Source organism: Vigna umbellata, chromosome 8 (assembly GCF_029865625.1).
Source record: "Vigna umbellata cultivar VRB3 chromosome 8, Vumbellata_1.0, whole genome shotgun sequence".
Taxonomy (NCBI): Eukaryota; Viridiplantae; Streptophyta; class Magnoliopsida; order Fabales; family Fabaceae; genus Vigna; species Vigna umbellata.
In genome coordinates, this window is record NC_142172.1 from 14,385,830 (window position 1) to 14,404,477 (window position 18,648).

The following is an 18,648-nucleotide window of genomic DNA, read 5'->3' on the forward strand; positions in this document are numbered from 1 at the left end:
GGAGGAGTTGGAGTTTGAGGAAGCTCGTACAGCCCTTGTGCAACTGCTCGGCGTTGATGGTGGCACAACAGGTGCTGAGATGGAGGACGCACGTGGTCCGAAAGTCAGACTCAGCTGGCTTAGAGAGATATATGTTCAGAGGTGTGAGTCGCAGCATTGGGACTATGCTGCTAGAGCATATTTGTTGCATCTAGTAGGATGTACGATTTTTGCAAATAAGAGTGCCAGTTCTATACGCGTGTCTTACTTATTGTTATTTAGAGACGTACACGCGTGTGGCAGATATGCCTGGGGTGTTGCTGCACTCGCCTATTTGTACGAGCAGCTCGGGGATGCGAGTCTCGCGTCCACGAAGCAGATGGCTGGATATTTGACTCTATTTCAGGTACAGTTATAACTTTGACATTTATTTCATGTATTTATTTCCATGTTCGAACATGGATGTAATTTAATTGAATAATTATTTTTTTAGAGTTGGATATACGAACATTTCCCTGGCTTGGGGAGGAGGCGGTTGGTGACTTCTTACGATGATACCACACCACGTGCCATGAGGTGGCAGAGCCCTAGACAGAGTTCCACTCTCGCAGAGATTCGGTCACAGTTGGATGCGCTGACATACAGTGGAGTTGTATGGCATCCGTATGAGGGGCATCGAGGCATTCGGCCATTCTTCGGCATCTGTATGTATTCTGGATGGATTCGGATTGGTGACACCCTTTGTCGTCATTTGCCTAAGCGTGTGCTGAGGCAATTTGGGTTTCAGCAAGACATTCCACCATCACCGACTACGGTTCCAGATGCAGATGTAGTGGCCATTGATCATATGTGGTTGCACTTCAGAGCTCACGTTGTGAGTAATGTCAGACATGCAGCATCCCCTTCTGACTGTGTTGATGGGTACATTCAGTGGTTCAGGAGGGTTTCGCATCCTTATATTATTGTAATAGACATTTATAATTTCTTATAATTTCAATGTTTTCATTTTGAGTTACATGTTCTTTTATATTGGTTATATAGATGATCAAATATTTATATGTTTAAGTGGAAAAAAATAAGAACTTAATTAACAACAAGTAATATAAATATGATCATATATAAATAAATACTACATAAATATCACGAATAATAAAAATATAATTATCATGAAAACTGACAATAAGTACTTAAATAACAAAATATAATAGTGTATTTCTACATATCTTCATACATAATATAAATATCATGAATCACCTAAGTCAACATAAGATGTTGTTATGTCCATCAACTGTTCAAATGCGTGCATCCTACTAGTATAAATAGATGACCATGCTCGTGCCTCAGGATAACAGTGGGTTGAGGACATGATATTCACCGTGGGCAACAGACAACCTCCTTGTAGCTTAACCTACATTATACAAATAACAAAATATAATTGAGTGATAAGTAATTTTAAAATGAATTCATAACAAAATGCACTTACCTGCACAAAATGACATCCATGAACATGTCCTATACAAATTAAGCGATGTTGAGTGATATCAGAAGGTGGTGTGGAACATAGTGGAAAGATAGTATAATTTTGAGAGTATGACAAACACACTAAGATAACGTTATATCGGTTAGCAATTGCATAACCAATGTCTGGTAATGTCATCCACTTGCTCGTGTTAGCCTGTTATGAAAAAAAGTTGTTAGAAAAAACCATGTAATAAAGAAACTACATAAAACGGGAAACACTTACCGCGGACAGTGACTGCACCAACAAAGAGGTCCTCAGTTCTTCTAGTCTATCATAGCCTCCTACTAGGCTTGCATATTCATCACGCCATGCACTGAGTTCTTTGTACAACTCATTCCTCACAACGGGCCATGAATCTTCTCCGAGTCCCAACAACGCAGCAATGCATCTATACCCACAGTGACCATCAGTCACAACATCAACAACGTCCACAATGAAGGGGTGAGTAGTAGAATGAAACTGGTCTATCATTGGAACTCTCCTTTTCTTCATTGCTTTTGGCTTTGATTGTAATTTACTTCTCACAGATGAAGATTCTATGGTTGAATGAAAGGCGTCCACATACTCAAAATATGATGGATCCCGCGTAGTAGACCTTTCACTTCGTTTAACTTTACTTTTTTGTGCACCCTTTGTCTTGACTTTATGTAATGGAGGGACCATTGATGTCAATGTAGGACAAACAATCTCAAGTAACTTCTGCTTGATGGTGACTTTACCGCCAATGTCAACCTCATTGAATCGTTCTTCTACTTGTTTCAACTCATCTTTAATGGATAACTGAGGCTTAGTTTCATTTAATTCAACATTTGAGAAATGCAATCTTCGCCACATGATATGAAATTCACCTATAGGGATCATCCTAGGATCATATCGTGCTAATTCACATGCACATGGGACACCAAATGTACGTCTCAATACGCATCCACACTTTGAGGAGTCCAATCCTATCTACTGCACTATTTTCAATTCCTTAGCAATGAGATCCAATGCATATCGAGACACACGCCCAATAAGTTCTCTATATATGTAGCCTTTAAAATAGTCACTCCTGAGCAACAAACTACTTTCAAATGACGCCTTAATCTTGTTGTGTTGTAAGATAATGACGTTATGAATACTATCCCAACAAGAACACAAATCACCCATACTATTGCCCAGAACTTTCTTCAGGCTCCAATGAGCAGATTCAGCCCTGAAACAAAAAAAAACTTCAACAAGTACAAATAAATATTTATCTACAAAACAAATAAATAAAATAACATTACAACATACCTATTTGTGGTTGTGTTCCCTAAATGCATTACTTTGTTCGTCCAGAACTTTACAAAGTATGTGCTGTACGGAATAATCCAATTCTGATTAACATATTCAAAGAACAAAGGCCATGATCTGCTTGCGTATTCAAAACCATTCACATACTCAGCAAACAAGCTTTCATCAGCACAATCCATCACATTTTCCCATGCATCCATCAACGCTTCCCAAACCTCAGTAGAATGAACTAACATTTTGCATTTAGCTTTAACATTTTTAAGGATGTAGAACCGACATAACATCTGATATGACTCAGGGAATACACTTGATATGGCATTCATCAAAGCCAAGTCTCGGTCAGTCACAATAACTTTAGGACCACCCTCAAATGTTAAAAATAAACCTTTCAGCTTTTCCAAAGCCCATGTGAAATTACTCTGCCTTTCAGTAGACAAGAAAGCAAATGCTGCTGAGAAGGTTAACCCTGTAGACGTCATACCCACAATCTCAAGCAACGGAAGTCTATATCTATTTGTTTTATATGTGGAATCCATCATAAATACAACATTAAATGAGTTTAACAATTTCACCGCATCAGGATGTGTCCAAAACAAGTCAGTAACAACCTCTGAATCATCAGCACACCTACTCCAGTGAATGTACTTATCCCGATCCAACAACATCATAAGTTGTTGTAGTTCAGTTCTGGACCCTCTTAATGATCGTTTATACGCATGCCTTGCGTTGTAGATTTGTTTAATCGTTGTGACATTTCGATCATTATTTTGTTTGAGTGTTAATAAAATATTTGCAGGTGTAACTTTACTCTTTGTCATATCAACCAGTAATGACTTCTCACTCGTATTTAACCTGCCAGCATAAGGGTGACCCACTAAAGTTTCAGCCAACTCATGGTTGTGATGTCCACACATCACCTTCAACACCCATCCGGCCCCATCTGAACATGGTTTACCCTTTAATCTAAACGGACATTCACATTTACGAGTGCCGTATACACTAGCCACTGCATCAGCTTTGTATTTCCTATATTTTCCCCCTCTTTCACATCCAAGTATGACATACGTTTTTCTTCCCCGTACACCAGTAGCTATGTCAGATCTTACTATTACCACAACAAATCCTAAATCAAAAGCCATCCCTCTTACCCATTGAATTAAGTGCTCCCGTGAATGAAATATTTCATTTGTTGTAAATTTATTTGTTAAATCTCTCTCTACAACTTTGCTAATTGATGAAGACAAATCAGATTTCAAACTACAACCAATCTGAGAATCCATATGAAGATATTCATCCATTTTAAATAATAATCACCTACAAAATTATAATGACCCTTATTAACATAATTAATAATTAATCAAACAAATATAAAAATATTATAATTAAATTATATATTTGATATAAATAGAGTAATAAATAATTTTTCATATAATTATCAAATTATTAAAGAATTAAAGATACAAAAATCATCTATAACAAATATATATTTTACAAAATTATTACGTTTAAAAACTAACTATATATAACATTTAAAATTAAAAATTTAGATATCAACTACTGTAAATAAAATAAACCTTAAATAAAATAAAAACGAAACGTAAAAGGAACAGAAAGCCTGAACGGATGACATCCTTCAACGGATGTCAACATCCGTTTAAGGCAAAACGGATGTCGACATCCGTTTCGCCTTAAACGAATGTTGACATCCGTTGAAGGATGTCATCCGTTCAGGCTTAGTGATCCTTTTACGTTTCGTTTTTATTTTCGTACGTTTTGGGGGCTCATGCATTCGGATTATAGGCTTGCATATTAAAAGGATTATTGGAAGCATTATGGGAAGGGTTTAGGGTTTAGGATTATTGGAAGGATTATGACTACGTACCTGGAGAGGAACCACGACAAGCACACTACACCACAAACGCACTGCACCACGTACTGTACCGAGAACAAGAGGAAGATTGTTTGATAATTCTTTTCACGATCACCAAGCTTTGCAGAAAAATATTTTACTCATACAAGGAACTACGTAGGTTATCAGTGAAATATGTTATAAATGAGTAAAATTAAAAAACAATAATTTTAAAAATAAAATTTTACTGAGGGGCAAAATAGTAAAGAAGAGATAGAGGAAGGGGCAAAATAGTCAAGGGGGGGTGGAGGGAGAAGGCTGTGGAGGTGGAGGGAGCAACACCCTTAAAAGTTTTATTAAAACGGATGTGGCAATCCGTTAACGGATGTCGCCACATTCGTTGAAGATTTTTTTTTTTTTTAAATAAAAACAATAAATTAAAATATAGGATTTGTGAATGGACGGATGTCAACATCCGTTGAAGGTAAAACGGATGTTGATATCCGTTTTAGAGAAGGGTAAAATTGGTATAGGGTGGTGCAGGAAGCATTCGGTGGTGGTGGAGGGAGCAACTGCCTAAAAAGAAAGCCTAAAAGCCCAAAATATTAACATTCCAAAGCCCAATAGTATTTCGCAGTTATTGATAGATGCATTGTTTTTTCATAAGGCAATAGTGTTAGATATTTTTCTCTCATTTTACCAAAGTCTTAAACGATACCGTTTAGTCTTCTTGCTTTTAAACCCTATTCTCGAATACACAGTGTTGAGTCTCTGCATCTTGCCTCTGTCGGAGCCCTATCTCCACACGACGACGCCGCAGCAGCAGCAGTAGGAGGTAGGTTTTCGCTCATCCACCACCTTTGCACGGAAAACACGTTTCCTTTCCTCAACACTCCGATTTATCGGAACACATCACAAATAGATTATTTTATTGTATTGTATCAATCAGTGTTTGAATCAGTATTTGCGTGTGCCCCAGCAGAAGAAGTAAGAATTTGGAATCCGGACGTGTGGAGAAAAATGGCTGATTACGACCTTACCCCGCGGATGGCGCCGAACCTCGACAGGCATTTGGTGTTCCCTCTCCTGGAGTTTCTGCAGGAGCGCCAGCTATACGACGATGACCTCATCCTGAAGGCGAAGATCGACCTCCTCAACAACACCAACATGGTTGATTACGCCATGGACATCCACAAGAGTCTCTACCACACCGAGGATGTTCCTCATGACATGGTTGAGCGCCGAGCCGAGGTTGTCGCCCGCCTCAAGTCCCTCGAGGAGGCCGCCGCGCCCCTCGTCTCCTTCCTCCAGAACGCTGCCGCCGTGCAGGAGCTTCGTGCTGACAAGCAGTATAACCTCCAGATGCTCAATGAGCGATATCAGGTTTGAAGCAAAATAATAATCAGTCCTCACATGGTTAGATATTCCTATGAGAGTGTTGCATGGCAATTGGGTTTTAAACGTCGTTTTAATTAGTGGTGTTTGGAAAAAAAGAATTGGATTTGGTGGATTAGGATTGAAATGTTGAGAACAAATTGATAACTTTAGGTAAGCTTTGGCTGGTAGTGGTAGGATAGGATATAATAGTTGCTCTAAAGGTTTTTAGTGATGTTATTATGCTAGTAAGGTTTAGAATTGTCCCTTGTTAACGAGGATACAGCGAAACAGTCGAATATGTTTTTTATAACAATTGACATGCCTTTGATTACATAGAGTTTGGATAAAATGTGTTGATTTTTTTTGAAGGATTTTATTGGTTGTCGGGTTTGGTATACTAGGACTGGAGTCTTTGTACAAGAATTATAAGGTTATTTTTAGCAGCTTTGGATGGTGGGATAGGAGTACTAGATACCCAAAAGGTTCTTTAGACTACTAAGCTTTAGAAAATTATTTAAGGTAACTGACTACACTTTTTTTAATAATTTCTCTCTTATAAGCTTTTGATTGAGATTGTATATTGGTAATGTGATTGCTTTGATTGTTTCCTAATCTTATTTAAGCATTTTGTTTTCTTAGTTGTTTGCTGTTGTATTTAGTGGTTCTTAAAAGATTTGTTTCAGTTTTGAAGTTTGAATTTTGTTGTGTTTAAGTTTTGCTGACTGCTTAAGTTATGTGTTTGTTGGAACAGATTGGTCCTGCACAAATAGAGGCACTTTACCAATATGCCAAATTTCAGTTTGAGTGTGGGAACTACTCTGGTGCTGCTGACTATCTTTATCAGTACAGAGCTTTGTGCACAAATAGTGAGAGGAGCTTGAGTGCATTGTGGGGGAAGCTGGCAGCTGAAATTTTGATGCAGAACTGGGACATTGCTCTTGAAGAGCTCAATCGCTTGAAGGAAATCATTGACTCAAAGGTTGTTCTCTTTTGTCAGTTGATTTTTGAAGTGGATACATGTACTTGTTTGTTATGCTTATTATATTAATACAAATTCGAGAACTTTGTTGCAGAGTTTTGCATCGCCTTTGAACCAGGTGCAGAGCAGAATATGGCTGATGCATTGGAGTCTATTCATCTTTTTTAATCATGACAATGGAAGAACACAAATAATTGATCTGTTCAATCAGGACAAGTATGTCACACCTATCCTTTCCTAGGATACTGTAGATTTACTTTTATTGTTAATCCTTGTCAAACTGATCAATTATTTCCTTTCTTTGGGGATGGTTTATGGCTGTCTCTTCTGGGCTTAGTATTTACGGTGTTGCTTCATCTAACTATGATATAATTTTCAGGTATCTAAATGCTATCCAAACTAGTGCCCCACACCTTTTACGATACTTGGCCACAGCATTCATTGTTAACAAGAGAAGGAGGCCACAATTCAAAGACTTTATTAAAGTTATTCAACAAGAGCAGCATTCATATAAAGATCCCATCACTGAGTTTTTGGCTTGTGTTTACGTCAACTATGACTTTGATGGGGCACAGAAGAAGATGAGGGAATGTGAAGAAGTAAGCTTGTTTTTTTTTCTTTTGCTAGATAACATATATCAACTATAGGAATGATGTAACTCAAGTGGCTTGCTCAGTTTCCCTTTTTTCATATATGTCCATGATACCTGTATTCATGTGGCTTGATTATATTATACTTACTCATTTTAAAATTGCAGGTAATTCTCAATGATCCCTTCCTTGGGAAAAGGGTTGAAGAAAGCAACTTTTCAACTGTACCACTGAGGGATGAGTTCCTTGAAAATGCTAGGCTATTTATCTTTGAGACATACTGTAGAATACATCAACGTATTGACATGGGGTATGCACTTTTCTAGTATAAGAAGTCATAGCTATCTATCTGGCTTTATAATTTTTCCAATATGCAATAACTTTGCACCTGTGAAAACACAATGTAGCTCTGCCATTGATCTTTTGTTCCTCTTATTTTGTGGCCTTGAGAGGTTTTACTCTAGGTCTTGACTGTATTTCCCAAATTTATATCTTTTTTGTTATATGATGTTATGTTTTATTATATACGGTTTCCTGTGGTCTACTTTTCATGTTACGCACCTAAATGACATATTGGGGATCTGTAACCAAAATTATAAGATAGGGTTGCTCACTTGTGATATTTTTCAGAGTGCTTGCTGAGAAGTTAAATCTGAATTATGAGGAGGCTGAGAGATGGATTGTTAATCTCATCCGTAGCTCAAAGCTTGATGCGAAAATTGACTCTCACACTGGAACCGTTATCATGGAGCCTAATCATCCAAACGTGTAAGTTAACATTGATCACTAATTTGAGAGACAAGGGCTTTTCTTGGTTCTTCATGTATTATACTTTTCTGCCTCAGTCATGTTGACTCTTTTATCTACATGTGTGTCAGTTTTTATGGCCATTGATCTTTAATTACTACCTCTGCAGGTATGAGCAACTGATAGACCATACCAAGGCCCTTAACGGGCGCACCTACAAATTGGTTAGTCAACTTCTGGAGCATGCACAAGGTCAAGCAGCCCGATAACTCTGTAGGTAGATCGATGAGAGAGTATTTGTTTTATCTTTCCGGATGCATCATTTTGTTTTTGGTTTTATTTATTTTGGATTTAGAATTCAAATTTGTGGGCTATATACCTCTTGGAGTAGGTTCTCCTGATGTTACTTGTGGATCCAAACAACTAGTATTGATAACCATTTTGGTTAAAATGTTTGCCATTAACTTCCTCACTTATCATCGCAGCTGCAGAAGTCAGTTTTTCCTTTTCATTTCATTTGTCTCTTCCTAATATCTGCTGAGTAAACCATCTCCCTAATGTTTCACGAAGTCAATCTTAAACATGTGAAATTATATAAGCAGATCCAAAAATATTAGAAATCATGTGCATTGTTCAAATGTTTAAAAAATGGACGTAGTGACGAAATTGATGGATATTGAATATTTCATGGATTACATGTGTAATTCTAGTACTTTACACTGTAGAAGCAGAGAAATACTTGAGGGATCAAATTGATTGTTGATTACGTGTATTAGCTAACTTTCATATTTTATTCCTCATCATCTTTATTTTTCAAATTTTGTAAATATTATGAATCCATTAAATTTGTATGAGAGGATGTTGTGTAGAAGAGATCAACGTTGTTTTTTGTTAACTTGTTTTGTATTTATATTTTTCATATATTATATTATCACTAAATAGAATTGGTAAATTACGTTGAATGATGAAAATTGAGTTTAAATAGATAATTAAACTTTATATATAACTTCGGCTTTGCAAACATTTTTCTTGCTGTTTAGTTTGAAATGGGTGCTCTAAGACAAAAGATAAATGTTTTACATTTGTGTTTTGTTGGGATTCCTATGAAGTTCAATGAAATAGCATGATATATGCACAAAATTATAATATTCATATAACAACTTTAAATGAATAAAGATGTTAAATATACAATATTTTATATTTATGATAAATACCCTTATAATAAATTTATTTATTTAATTTAGACATGTATTTAATGTATTAGAAGAAGAAAAATGTGTAAGAGAAAAATTATACTATTTTATTAGAGTGATTTTTTATTATATTTATAAAAACAACTTTGAATTACACATAAAATAAGTTGGTAAAATATTACTTAATAATAAAGTCATAAAAAAAGTAATACTAATGATTATAAATAAAATTAATTTTAATTATTTAAGTCTTCATTACATACTAGTAATGTAAATTCAATTTTTTAAATATGAAATTAAATGATGAATTCTAACTTCAACTTATATTTATTTTAAAAAATTATTTTTTCTTTCAAAATTTAATAGCATCAAATTAACTTAAGTGAAACGTCTCCTAAAATAATTTTTTTACCGTTTGAAACCAAAATATATAAAAACAATTTCTATCACAATGCAATAGACATTACAAGAAATAAATATGTGCAAGCTAAGTAAATAAATGGGCCACATTAATTTTTGTGTAGAAAGTGACAAACAACATTTTGATTCAAAATAATTGCTGACAAAAACCTGTATTGCACAGAAAAATAGAAGAAAGGTAGAAGAGAGAAAAAAATAGTTAACGCCGTTTATATGAATTTAACGGAAGGAATTTCATTGATGCAAATTTTATTAAGTGAGGACATAATTGACGCATTTTTTAAAGAATAGATTAATTTGACATTTTCAAGCGAAACTTAAAAAAAAGATATTAAACCAAATAAATAATATATAATATATAATATATAATATATTATCTCAAAATTTTAAATTAAATATAATGTATTGATCTCTTATATAAATTTGTTCACTTAAATATAATAAATTTGAATACTATATATCTTTGATGATAAACAATTCTAAAGAAAACATAGATTCTCTCTTGAGAAATCAGTAGTAAATCACCAACAATTGCATTATTACATGAAACCTCACTGCACATAAAACTTATTAAGTATTGATGACAGACAATTACATATGATAACAGAAGCAACCCCATATAAAGAAAAACTGAATTCCAATACAAACAACATGAACGAATTATAAACTAAGAAGATTTATTGGATGCCAAGGAACGAGTATAGTTGATGCCAAAGCTGAAATATTCAACAACACTTTGTCTAGATGGAATGCAATCTTTGACAGGTGAAGTCTGAATGAAGTTTTGAGTCCATTGATGAAGAGAAGGAAATCTCTGTGCATTGAGAAGTTCCATCTCTCCAAGCTCTTCAAGAACACTGAGCCAATGAGACAACCATCCAGCTGCTATATCAAGATAACCAATCTTCTCTCCTCCAAAATACTTCTTCCCTTCAATTTCTTTTTCAAGAAATCTCAGTGACTCCAATGCACCCTCCACAGCCTTTTCCTTCTCTTCTCCTTCAGCCACAGCTGCTCCCCACACACCATACAAACACTGTTTCCAAAAAAACTACCTTCATCACACACTTTTTCATCATCTTCTCAGCATCACAATCAATCTAAATCCTATCATTTATAATCTCAAATTTTCTCCAACTTCTAAATTACACATACATAGCACTAAACAAATGCAAGAAAGTCTATGAAACTGTGTTTTTCACAGCAGATCTTTAACTATGTGATGTCTTCATCAAAACTAGTTTTAGTTTATAAAGTCTTAAAACATTCATCAAATTTTTATACCATTTGATCTTCAAATTTTTTAAAAAATAAATATAATTCTTCTACACCAACTAGTATAATTTTGATGTGTTATACTCTACTCTAGAGTAAAGTTTGAACAGTTTACACCATTTCATTCATTCATTTATTGTAAAAATTACAATTTCACATCACATTTAACCTTATAAAATTAAAACTTCAGTTTTCAATAAAGTCAAAAACAAAGAACAGTCAGAGAACAAATTCACCCTGTTTCAGAGATACCATAACCAAAATGAAACTATAAATTTAGACCAGATCTTGAACAAATTGAAACTCAGTTCAGTCTCAGAATCAACTCTCATACGTTGTAAGTTATATGGTGAAATGAAATGAAATAAGGAAAAGGGTAATGAAAAGGTTGAATGATATTGTACCTTCTCATCAATAAACCTGGCCCAGAAGCGAGCATGTGCTCTCTGATAAGGATCAAGAGGTAGCAGAGGGTTGTTCTTCCAGGTCTCATCTATGTATTCAAGGATCACAAGTGATTCGGCAATTGCTTTCTCATTGTGAAGAAAGACTGGAACTTTCTTATGAACAGGGTTAGATTGAAGAAGCAAAGGACTCTTATTTGCCAAATCTTCTTTCAAGTATTCATATTCCACACCCTTTATCCTTAATGCCCACTCAATCCTTGCACAGGGGAAGCTTTCATGGGTAGCAATCAGCTTCACTTCTTCTCCCATTCTTTTGCCAAATCTTCAAAACCCTTTGCTTCAAATCTCATCTTTTTCACCCTTTTATACTCATCACCATTCTTTTATTTTATTTCCTTCCAAAATTCAATATTCACATTCACTCACAAGCCAAGTCAAACCAAATTATCACATCAATAAACAAACTTTTCCCTAAGCCATTTTACCATAGTAAAACCAGAAAAAAAAGTTAGGTTTTTTCATCAGATATGTTTGTTAAATTTTTATTTTTAGATTTTACATTAAATTAAACTTATTTTATGTTTTTCTTCTTGCCCTTTTTTTTCCTTCTAAAATTGTTTATAGAGAAATCTGTTTGATCATAGATGAACTTGAAAAACTGGGACTTGGTAGCAGGTAGTCTTTCAAGTTTTTGGGGGAAGTCTGGTTCTGATAATGAAATTCGTGTTTCTAGGTCTCTAATTTTTTAAAATAATATCACAGATAAAGGTTTTAACTTGTCCTAGATTTAGATTTTTTTTATTTAAATTTATTTTAATCTATTAAGTGTTTACTTTTTTTTATAGTTTTAGTTTATTTAATGTCATTTAATTATTATATTAAATAGGTTTAATTATTATATTAAGAAGGTGATAGAATATATTGATTATTTATCTTTATCTATTAAGAAACGTAATAAAAACTAGGTCTCATCTGGGTGTAAATACGAAAGTGATTGAATATGATGTTGTTATATAATATATTTTTGGTCCGAATAATAAAAATCACTCATTATCTTATATTAACCTAATATTGTCCACATAGCTTATATTTCTTAGAAAAATAAATAAAATGATGACATAAAATAAAAATCATGTAAAAATATTAAATAACAAAGACTTATTATTCTATATAAAAAATATTTAATAAAATCTCAGATAAAAGTACTAAATCTACAAAAGACTTGAAACGTAAGCACCTTTAAAAGGTGAAAATGTTCACTCAAAAATTTTGTATATATTATTCCTGTGTTGTTTTAGAAGAATATATGGAAAATAAGCATTTGTCCAAATTTGACCAGGTGTGAATATGTTTTTTTTTTTAATTTGACTAAATTAAGAAAATAATGTATTTTTTGCTAAATAAAAAAGAAATACGTGCGTACATGTTTGATTAGACAATTGAAGATATTAGTTAAATACCTAATCATTTCAAACTTGGTCTCTCATATGTTTATCTAATCCAAAGATATGTTAGATTCGGTAATTAAAGGTTCAAACAAATTTATAAATAAATTAGATATGTTGGTGTAACCAGTTCAACTCATTTAGTTGTAAGATACAATTTTTTTATTATAATCATAGTTATTATCATAACATATAAAAAATTTAAATAAAACTAAATTATAAATAAATTATATATATATATATATATATATATATATATATATATATATATATATATATATAGGGGTTTGCTAACGCGCAGGTTAAGGGTATTTTAATAATTTTCATTCTCAAAACTTTAAAAAAAAAAAAGAAACCCCCCAAACCCTTACTCACCTCTGTCATTCCTCTCAATCCTTTCTCTTTCATCTCTCTTACTCCAACCTTTTCTCCCTCATTCCTACTGTAGCCCCAATTGAAAAAATCAGAAACACTTGTCTTTAAAAAATTTGTCTTTGTAAAGAGTTGAGTCATTGACATATTCACCTTCAAGGCAAACGTTCATTCAAGATCTCTTCAATTTCATCTAAAAAAACCCTCGAGGCCAATTACCAATTCTTTCGGATGTTATTATGCTTGTGAAAATTAGATAAAATTATATACGACAAAAATTATAAAATGAAAACTCATTATAAAGTCATTTTTTGTAAGAAATTGTTTAATAACTGAGTGTTTTTGTTATTTTTCCAGGCCAATTACCAATTTCTTTGATGTCATTATGCTAAAACTCATTATAAAATCATTTTTTGTAAGAAATTGTTTAACAACGAGTATTTCTCATTTTTTCCATGTCAATTACCAATTCCTTTATGCTTGTGAAAATTGAATAAAATTAGAAAAGACAAATTATAAGATGAAAACTCATTATAAAATCATTTTTTTTGTAAGATTGTTTAACGATAAGTGTTTCTGATTTTTTTTCAATTGGGACTACAGTAGGGATGACAGAGAAAAGATTGGAGTGAGAAAGAGGAAAGAGAAAGGGTTGAGAGGAATGACAGAGGTGAGTAAGGGTTTCTAGGTTTCTTTTTTTTTTTTTTTAGTTTTGAGAATGAAAATTATTAAAATACCCTTAACCTTAAAACTTAGAATCCATGATATATAAAGGATATTTTTGTCTACTAAAATCCGGTACACATTGCTAAAATGTACCAACTGAAAAACAGAACGCGTTAGCAAATCCCATATATATATATATATATATATATATATATATATATATATATATATATATATATATATATATATATCTTAAATTCAATGTTGAATACAAACAATAACTTAAAAAAAAATTCAAACATGAAATCTGATTAATAAAATCACTCAAAATCAATATTTAACTTTAATTTATCAAAACTCATTGGTAAAATTCTTAAACCATCGTTTAAGTAGAAGGGCTTATTAATATACTTTATATACGTATCTGAAATTCAAAGTTCACTATGTAAAATAACTTCAAAAGTCTCAAATATCAAACTTAATTAAAATAATTTTAAATCAACATTTAATTTTATTTCATCAATTCAATCTTTTGTAAAATTTTCCAAAAGTCAAATAATGTAGAAATATATCACCTGCAATTTTTGTTAGTTGATTAATTGTGAGTGTCCCACACCCTTGAAACTCAAATGCAGAAGTAAAATTTTTCAGCAAGATGTAGCTATCCAGGGGACAACAAAAAAGTTAATATATTTTGAAGAAGAAAAAATCGGATTATAATATTTTTTTTATCATCAAAACATATATACTAAAAAAATATTATTATAATAATACAGAATTTTGACTTATCTGTTATATTTTTTTACTATCTTTTTTATTCAAGTTAGCTTTTAGAGAATCGTTTAATTATTATTTAGATTAAAAATGAAGATTGAAATGTGATAAATATTTAGTATTATATTAATATAAGAATAAAATAAAGTTGATTCATATAACATATTTTTTATATCTTATATTTTTTAAATCTCAAATAATCCCACCATAACACTAGAAAAATGAAAAATAAAACATGTATACACCATTTTCAATAGTAAGTAAGTAGTGACAATTTCTCATCTTGAAAACCAGAAAAAAAAAATGTAACAGTCAGACAAAGCACTCCATACATGTATGTGAAGGACCAAACATCAAATAACCTTAGTTTTCCCTTGTGATGAGACTTCAGCAGATGATGCATTGAAGCAGATTTTACATCTTACAGTGATAACAAAAGGCTATTTTCACTTTAGCATCTTTGTTGGTAACTTGCATGGTTTTCATTGGTGCTGCTAGTTTCACCATAACAAGAAGAGTAAAAGGAAATTCCTTCATTGTGATTGGAGCATATGTCAAGAATTCCTGTTCTTTGCTTTGGTGTGCTAACAGACCTCATTTTTGCTTTGCTGGATTCAGTGACAGCCATGTATGTAGGAAAAACTGGAGAATTTGACATTGAATTTTCATCCCCATTTAAACTTCTTTTTACAACAGAAAATGATTTCCTTGGGATTGAAATCTGTGGACTCAATCCTTCTTGCCATTCTTGTTTTGCTGTCATCAAGTTTGTAGGAAGAGTTATTGGCTTATACATCATATTCAAATCGCATGTTTCTTTATGCAGCCACTCTCCAAGTGTACGACAGCTCTCTCTTCCAAACTTCATGTTCTGCATACATTCTTCCACCATTTCCGGATTTTTTCTCTCCTGAAAAGGATTAATGCATCATCATTATGTTATTAGCTCTGATATTGTCGATGAATATATTTTCAAGAGAATTTACTTGAGAGATATTACATGTATGCGACATCAGTTCAATCCAGATAAAAAATTAATATTACTTTTAACTTATCACCTCAAGACAATGGATTTTATAGATTTTTTTTATGGTATTTAACTGTCATTTCTACTAGATTTAGGTTTTGATTATTCCAAACATATTATACAATAAGAATTACTCATGGAATGTTTGAACAAACTCTTTGCTAACCACTTTTACAAGAAAGATAAATGAAATTAATTGACTATGTATCTAAGTTTTTTATGTCAACTTTTTTTTCTTAAAATACTTAAAGCTCCTATGTGCAAAGGTCACTAGTAGCAATGTTTGAAAAGGTAGGTTCATTTTTCAAATGGCTTGACCTTTTCTTTTATCTTAAAATTCTTTCTTTCTCTCTCCAACTTTTTCTAAACAATGAGATAAATATCAAATCACATTGAGGTTCCGTAACATTTAAATAACGTTTGTGGGGTGAAAGTTACATCAAGCAAGCATAAACTAGTCCTTAGTTATTAGCTTTGGAATTCTGTGTAGAGAGTACTGTATCAATGGCAAAAGTAAAATAAAATTCAACTGTGATCAGTGTTACCCTTTGTGAAGAAGAGTACTGTTTCATACGCTCTCTTTTGACCATGGCCTCTTGTTTTCTGTACCATATAGCTTCAATGTCTTCTCTAGATAGCAAGCTACAATCCCATGTTCTTTGACTATCGCATTCAGACTGCACCAAAATTCTTTAGTGGATTAATCAAATGGAATTGTTCAAACTTAGTAGAAACTCTGATATCAAAAGAAAAAGCTATTCCACCTAACTAACATATGCACCAAGTCAAATGAATTGAACCACTGACACAAAGTAAGCCAGAGAAATCAATGTTCAGTTAACTTCTTGGTACATTTCCTTCATTCTTTTTGGTTGTTTCTCATGGTTTCTCTTCTACTAAAATAAATGTCACAAACTTTACCTTCAGTTCCTTATCTTCTAACTTTTTCTTTTGCTTGGTATGTTCAGCCTTATGGCTACTTCTTTCCAGAATTTCCACCTGATTTCTTGCATTGGAGTGAAAATTCCGTATAGTGTTTGACATTCGACGTCTCACAGCTTGTCCACGAATTATGGCTTGCAGCCTTATAACTCCCTTCAATGCTCTTAATGCTTTCCTAGCCTGTTACATTCCCAGCTTCTTAAAGAGAATCAAAATGATCAAAACTGAAACTCACAACTCAAATTCTTTGTAGAAAAAGTAAAAGTAAATGATGGTTTTTTGGAGAGAGTTTATATACGTATGACATCACTCTAATCCTAATAAGAGATCGACGCAACTTTTAACCAAAAATCTCGAAACAATGGATTTATGAGTTTTTTCTTCTTACGTGGTGTTTAACTTTGTCATTTCTACCTTATATGAAACTTAGACTCATACTTCTAACAGGAAACCAGACATGATTACCCTTTTTCATTCGGTTCATCTATTTCTTCCCAATAAAATAGACGAGTATGCTACTAAAAGGAAGAGAAAAGAAGACTTTGTTCAATTTAGAATCAGTTTACTTATGTCTACATAAATCTCTTTCAAACAACAAACCTAAACTTTGAAGCATGTTGACAATTCAGTGAAGATTACAGAAGATGAAAGTAGAGGGTTTTGAGAAAACTCACAAGATGTGCACGGTATGCGCTTTGGATCTTGATGGCAGCTAAACTTCTGTCTCCCTTGGAAAGATATGAGTAAGAACGAGAAGCACCCGTGAGCTTGACAACCTCAGCAGCAGCATGTGCAGCAGCAACTGCAGCTTCAGCAGCTGCTGCAGTTGCAATAGCCACAGTTAAAGCATGTTTTCTCTGTTCTGCACTTGCTTCAATCAATGTCTTATTTGGAGCTGTAATTGTAGGATACTGTCTCTGCTTGATCCTTCCAAAACTCCACCCCCACTTGTTTGGCTTCTGAAGTACACAAGGAAAATTTTTAACCAAAATGAGTACTTCACCATTGTTAGACAATTGTTAAGTTTGTAAATGTGAATAGCCTTACTTTGTTGCCCTTTGGCTCAGAAGTGAATAGCCTTTTTACCCATCCAAACCAGCTCTTTCTCTTTGCCATGAAGATTTATGGCATCATTCAAACCGAATTCTTCACACAACATTTCTGTTCTTGAAGCACATTTCTGCTCTTGATATTGAAGAAAAAGGGGGGAAAGCAAAGAGTCAAATTTAGAGATTTAAAATACAACTTTCATTGTTCCTACTAAACAATTAAGATGCTTTAGTCATCATTCTATTTTATTTTCTCACCTAGCTGTTCTATTCATTTGTCAACATAAAAGAAACCTACCCCCAATAAGGACCAAAACTGCCACTGATCAACTTTCATTTTCAGTAACAATCATTTATTGGCCCAATAGAACTGAAATATACCATGAACAGTAATGCTTTTCAATCATAAAAAAAGGTAAAAGGAAGAAAAAAACACCACATGTAAAGTGCACACAAGAATATTTCTCAAGCATGGTCATATCAATGCTAAAAGTTAGGCCACTTCAAGAAACTACCCTTTTCGTAAAGCATGCTACACCTAGTGACTTATGTTGCATGAAGAAACAGAATGGCTTGGTGATTGAAAAGAGATGAAATCCATACATACCCTTTTGGATATTCCAAACTTTTAAGCAAGTTGATGATTCCCCAAGTGAGGTTTTTTGTCCTTTGGGTGGGGGGTGCCTCAAAATTCTTTGCTTGATATCAATGTGTTTTGACACTGAGCACCATATGCTTTGATTCTTTTGTTGTATATATA

General features: G+C 33.2%; 4 protein-coding genes across 6 annotated transcripts; 1 reads left to right on the forward strand and 3 right to left on the reverse strand.

The window, feature by feature from the left end:
- Positions 1–1,222: 1,222 nt before the first annotated feature.
- On the reverse strand, positions 1,223–3,904 carry LOC148194073 (uncharacterized). Its single transcript, XM_088096256.1, has 4 exons — positions 2,749–3,904; positions 1,724–2,065; positions 1,463–1,654; positions 1,223–1,387 (listed from the first exon to the last, which is right to left on the reverse strand). Exons 1-4 carry the CDS (start codon positions 3,688–3,690, stop codon positions 1,223–1,225), a joined length of 1,641 nt encoding a protein of 546 aa, XP_087952382.1. The 5' UTR covers positions 3,691–3,904.
- Positions 3,905–5,306: 1,402 nt separating this feature from the next.
- Positions 5,307–8,829, forward strand: LOC148194074 (eukaryotic translation initiation factor 3 subunit E). 2 transcript variants are annotated; one of them, XM_088097552.1, is made up of 8 exons: positions 5,307–5,460; positions 5,608–6,008; positions 6,754–6,981; positions 7,076–7,197; positions 7,361–7,580; positions 7,739–7,881; positions 8,202–8,339; positions 8,488–8,829. In XM_088097552.1, the coding sequence occupies exons 2-8, from the start codon at positions 5,646–5,648 to the stop codon at positions 8,585–8,587; spliced, it is 1,314 nt and encodes a 437-aa protein (XP_087953678.1). In that variant the 5' UTR covers positions 5,307–5,460; positions 5,608–5,645; the 3' UTR covers positions 8,588–8,829. The 2 variants fall into 2 exon arrangements, with proteins under 2 accessions (XP_087953678.1, XP_087953679.1); XM_088097553.1 differs by having other exon boundaries at positions 5,323–5,460; positions 5,605–6,008.
- Positions 8,830–10,441: 1,612 nt separating this feature from the next.
- LOC148194075 (putative glutathione S-transferase) lies at positions 10,442–12,031 on the reverse strand. The gene is made up of 2 exons (XM_088096916.1): positions 11,611–12,031; positions 10,442–10,967 (listed from the first exon to the last, which is right to left on the reverse strand). The coding sequence occupies exons 1-2, from the start codon at positions 11,920–11,922 to the stop codon at positions 10,599–10,601; spliced, it is 681 nt and encodes a 226-aa protein (XP_087953042.1). The 5' UTR covers positions 11,923–12,031; the 3' UTR covers positions 10,442–10,598.
- A 3,061-nt stretch (positions 12,032–15,092) lies between these two features.
- On the reverse strand, positions 15,093–18,648 carry LOC148194076 (protein IQ-DOMAIN 12-like). Of its 2 annotated transcripts, none has more exons than XM_088097454.1 (6): positions 18,496–18,648; positions 17,887–18,024; positions 17,514–17,798; positions 16,819–17,019; positions 16,443–16,574; positions 15,093–15,780 (listed from the first exon to the last, which is right to left on the reverse strand). In XM_088097454.1, the coding sequence occupies exons 2-6, from the start codon at positions 17,953–17,955 to the stop codon at positions 15,322–15,324; spliced, it is 1,146 nt and encodes a 381-aa protein (XP_087953580.1). In that variant the 5' UTR covers positions 17,956–18,024; positions 18,496–18,648; the 3' UTR covers positions 15,093–15,321. The 2 variants fall into 2 exon arrangements, with proteins under 2 accessions (XP_087953580.1, XP_087953581.1); XM_088097455.1 differs by having other exon boundaries at positions 17,887–18,019; positions 18,496–18,632.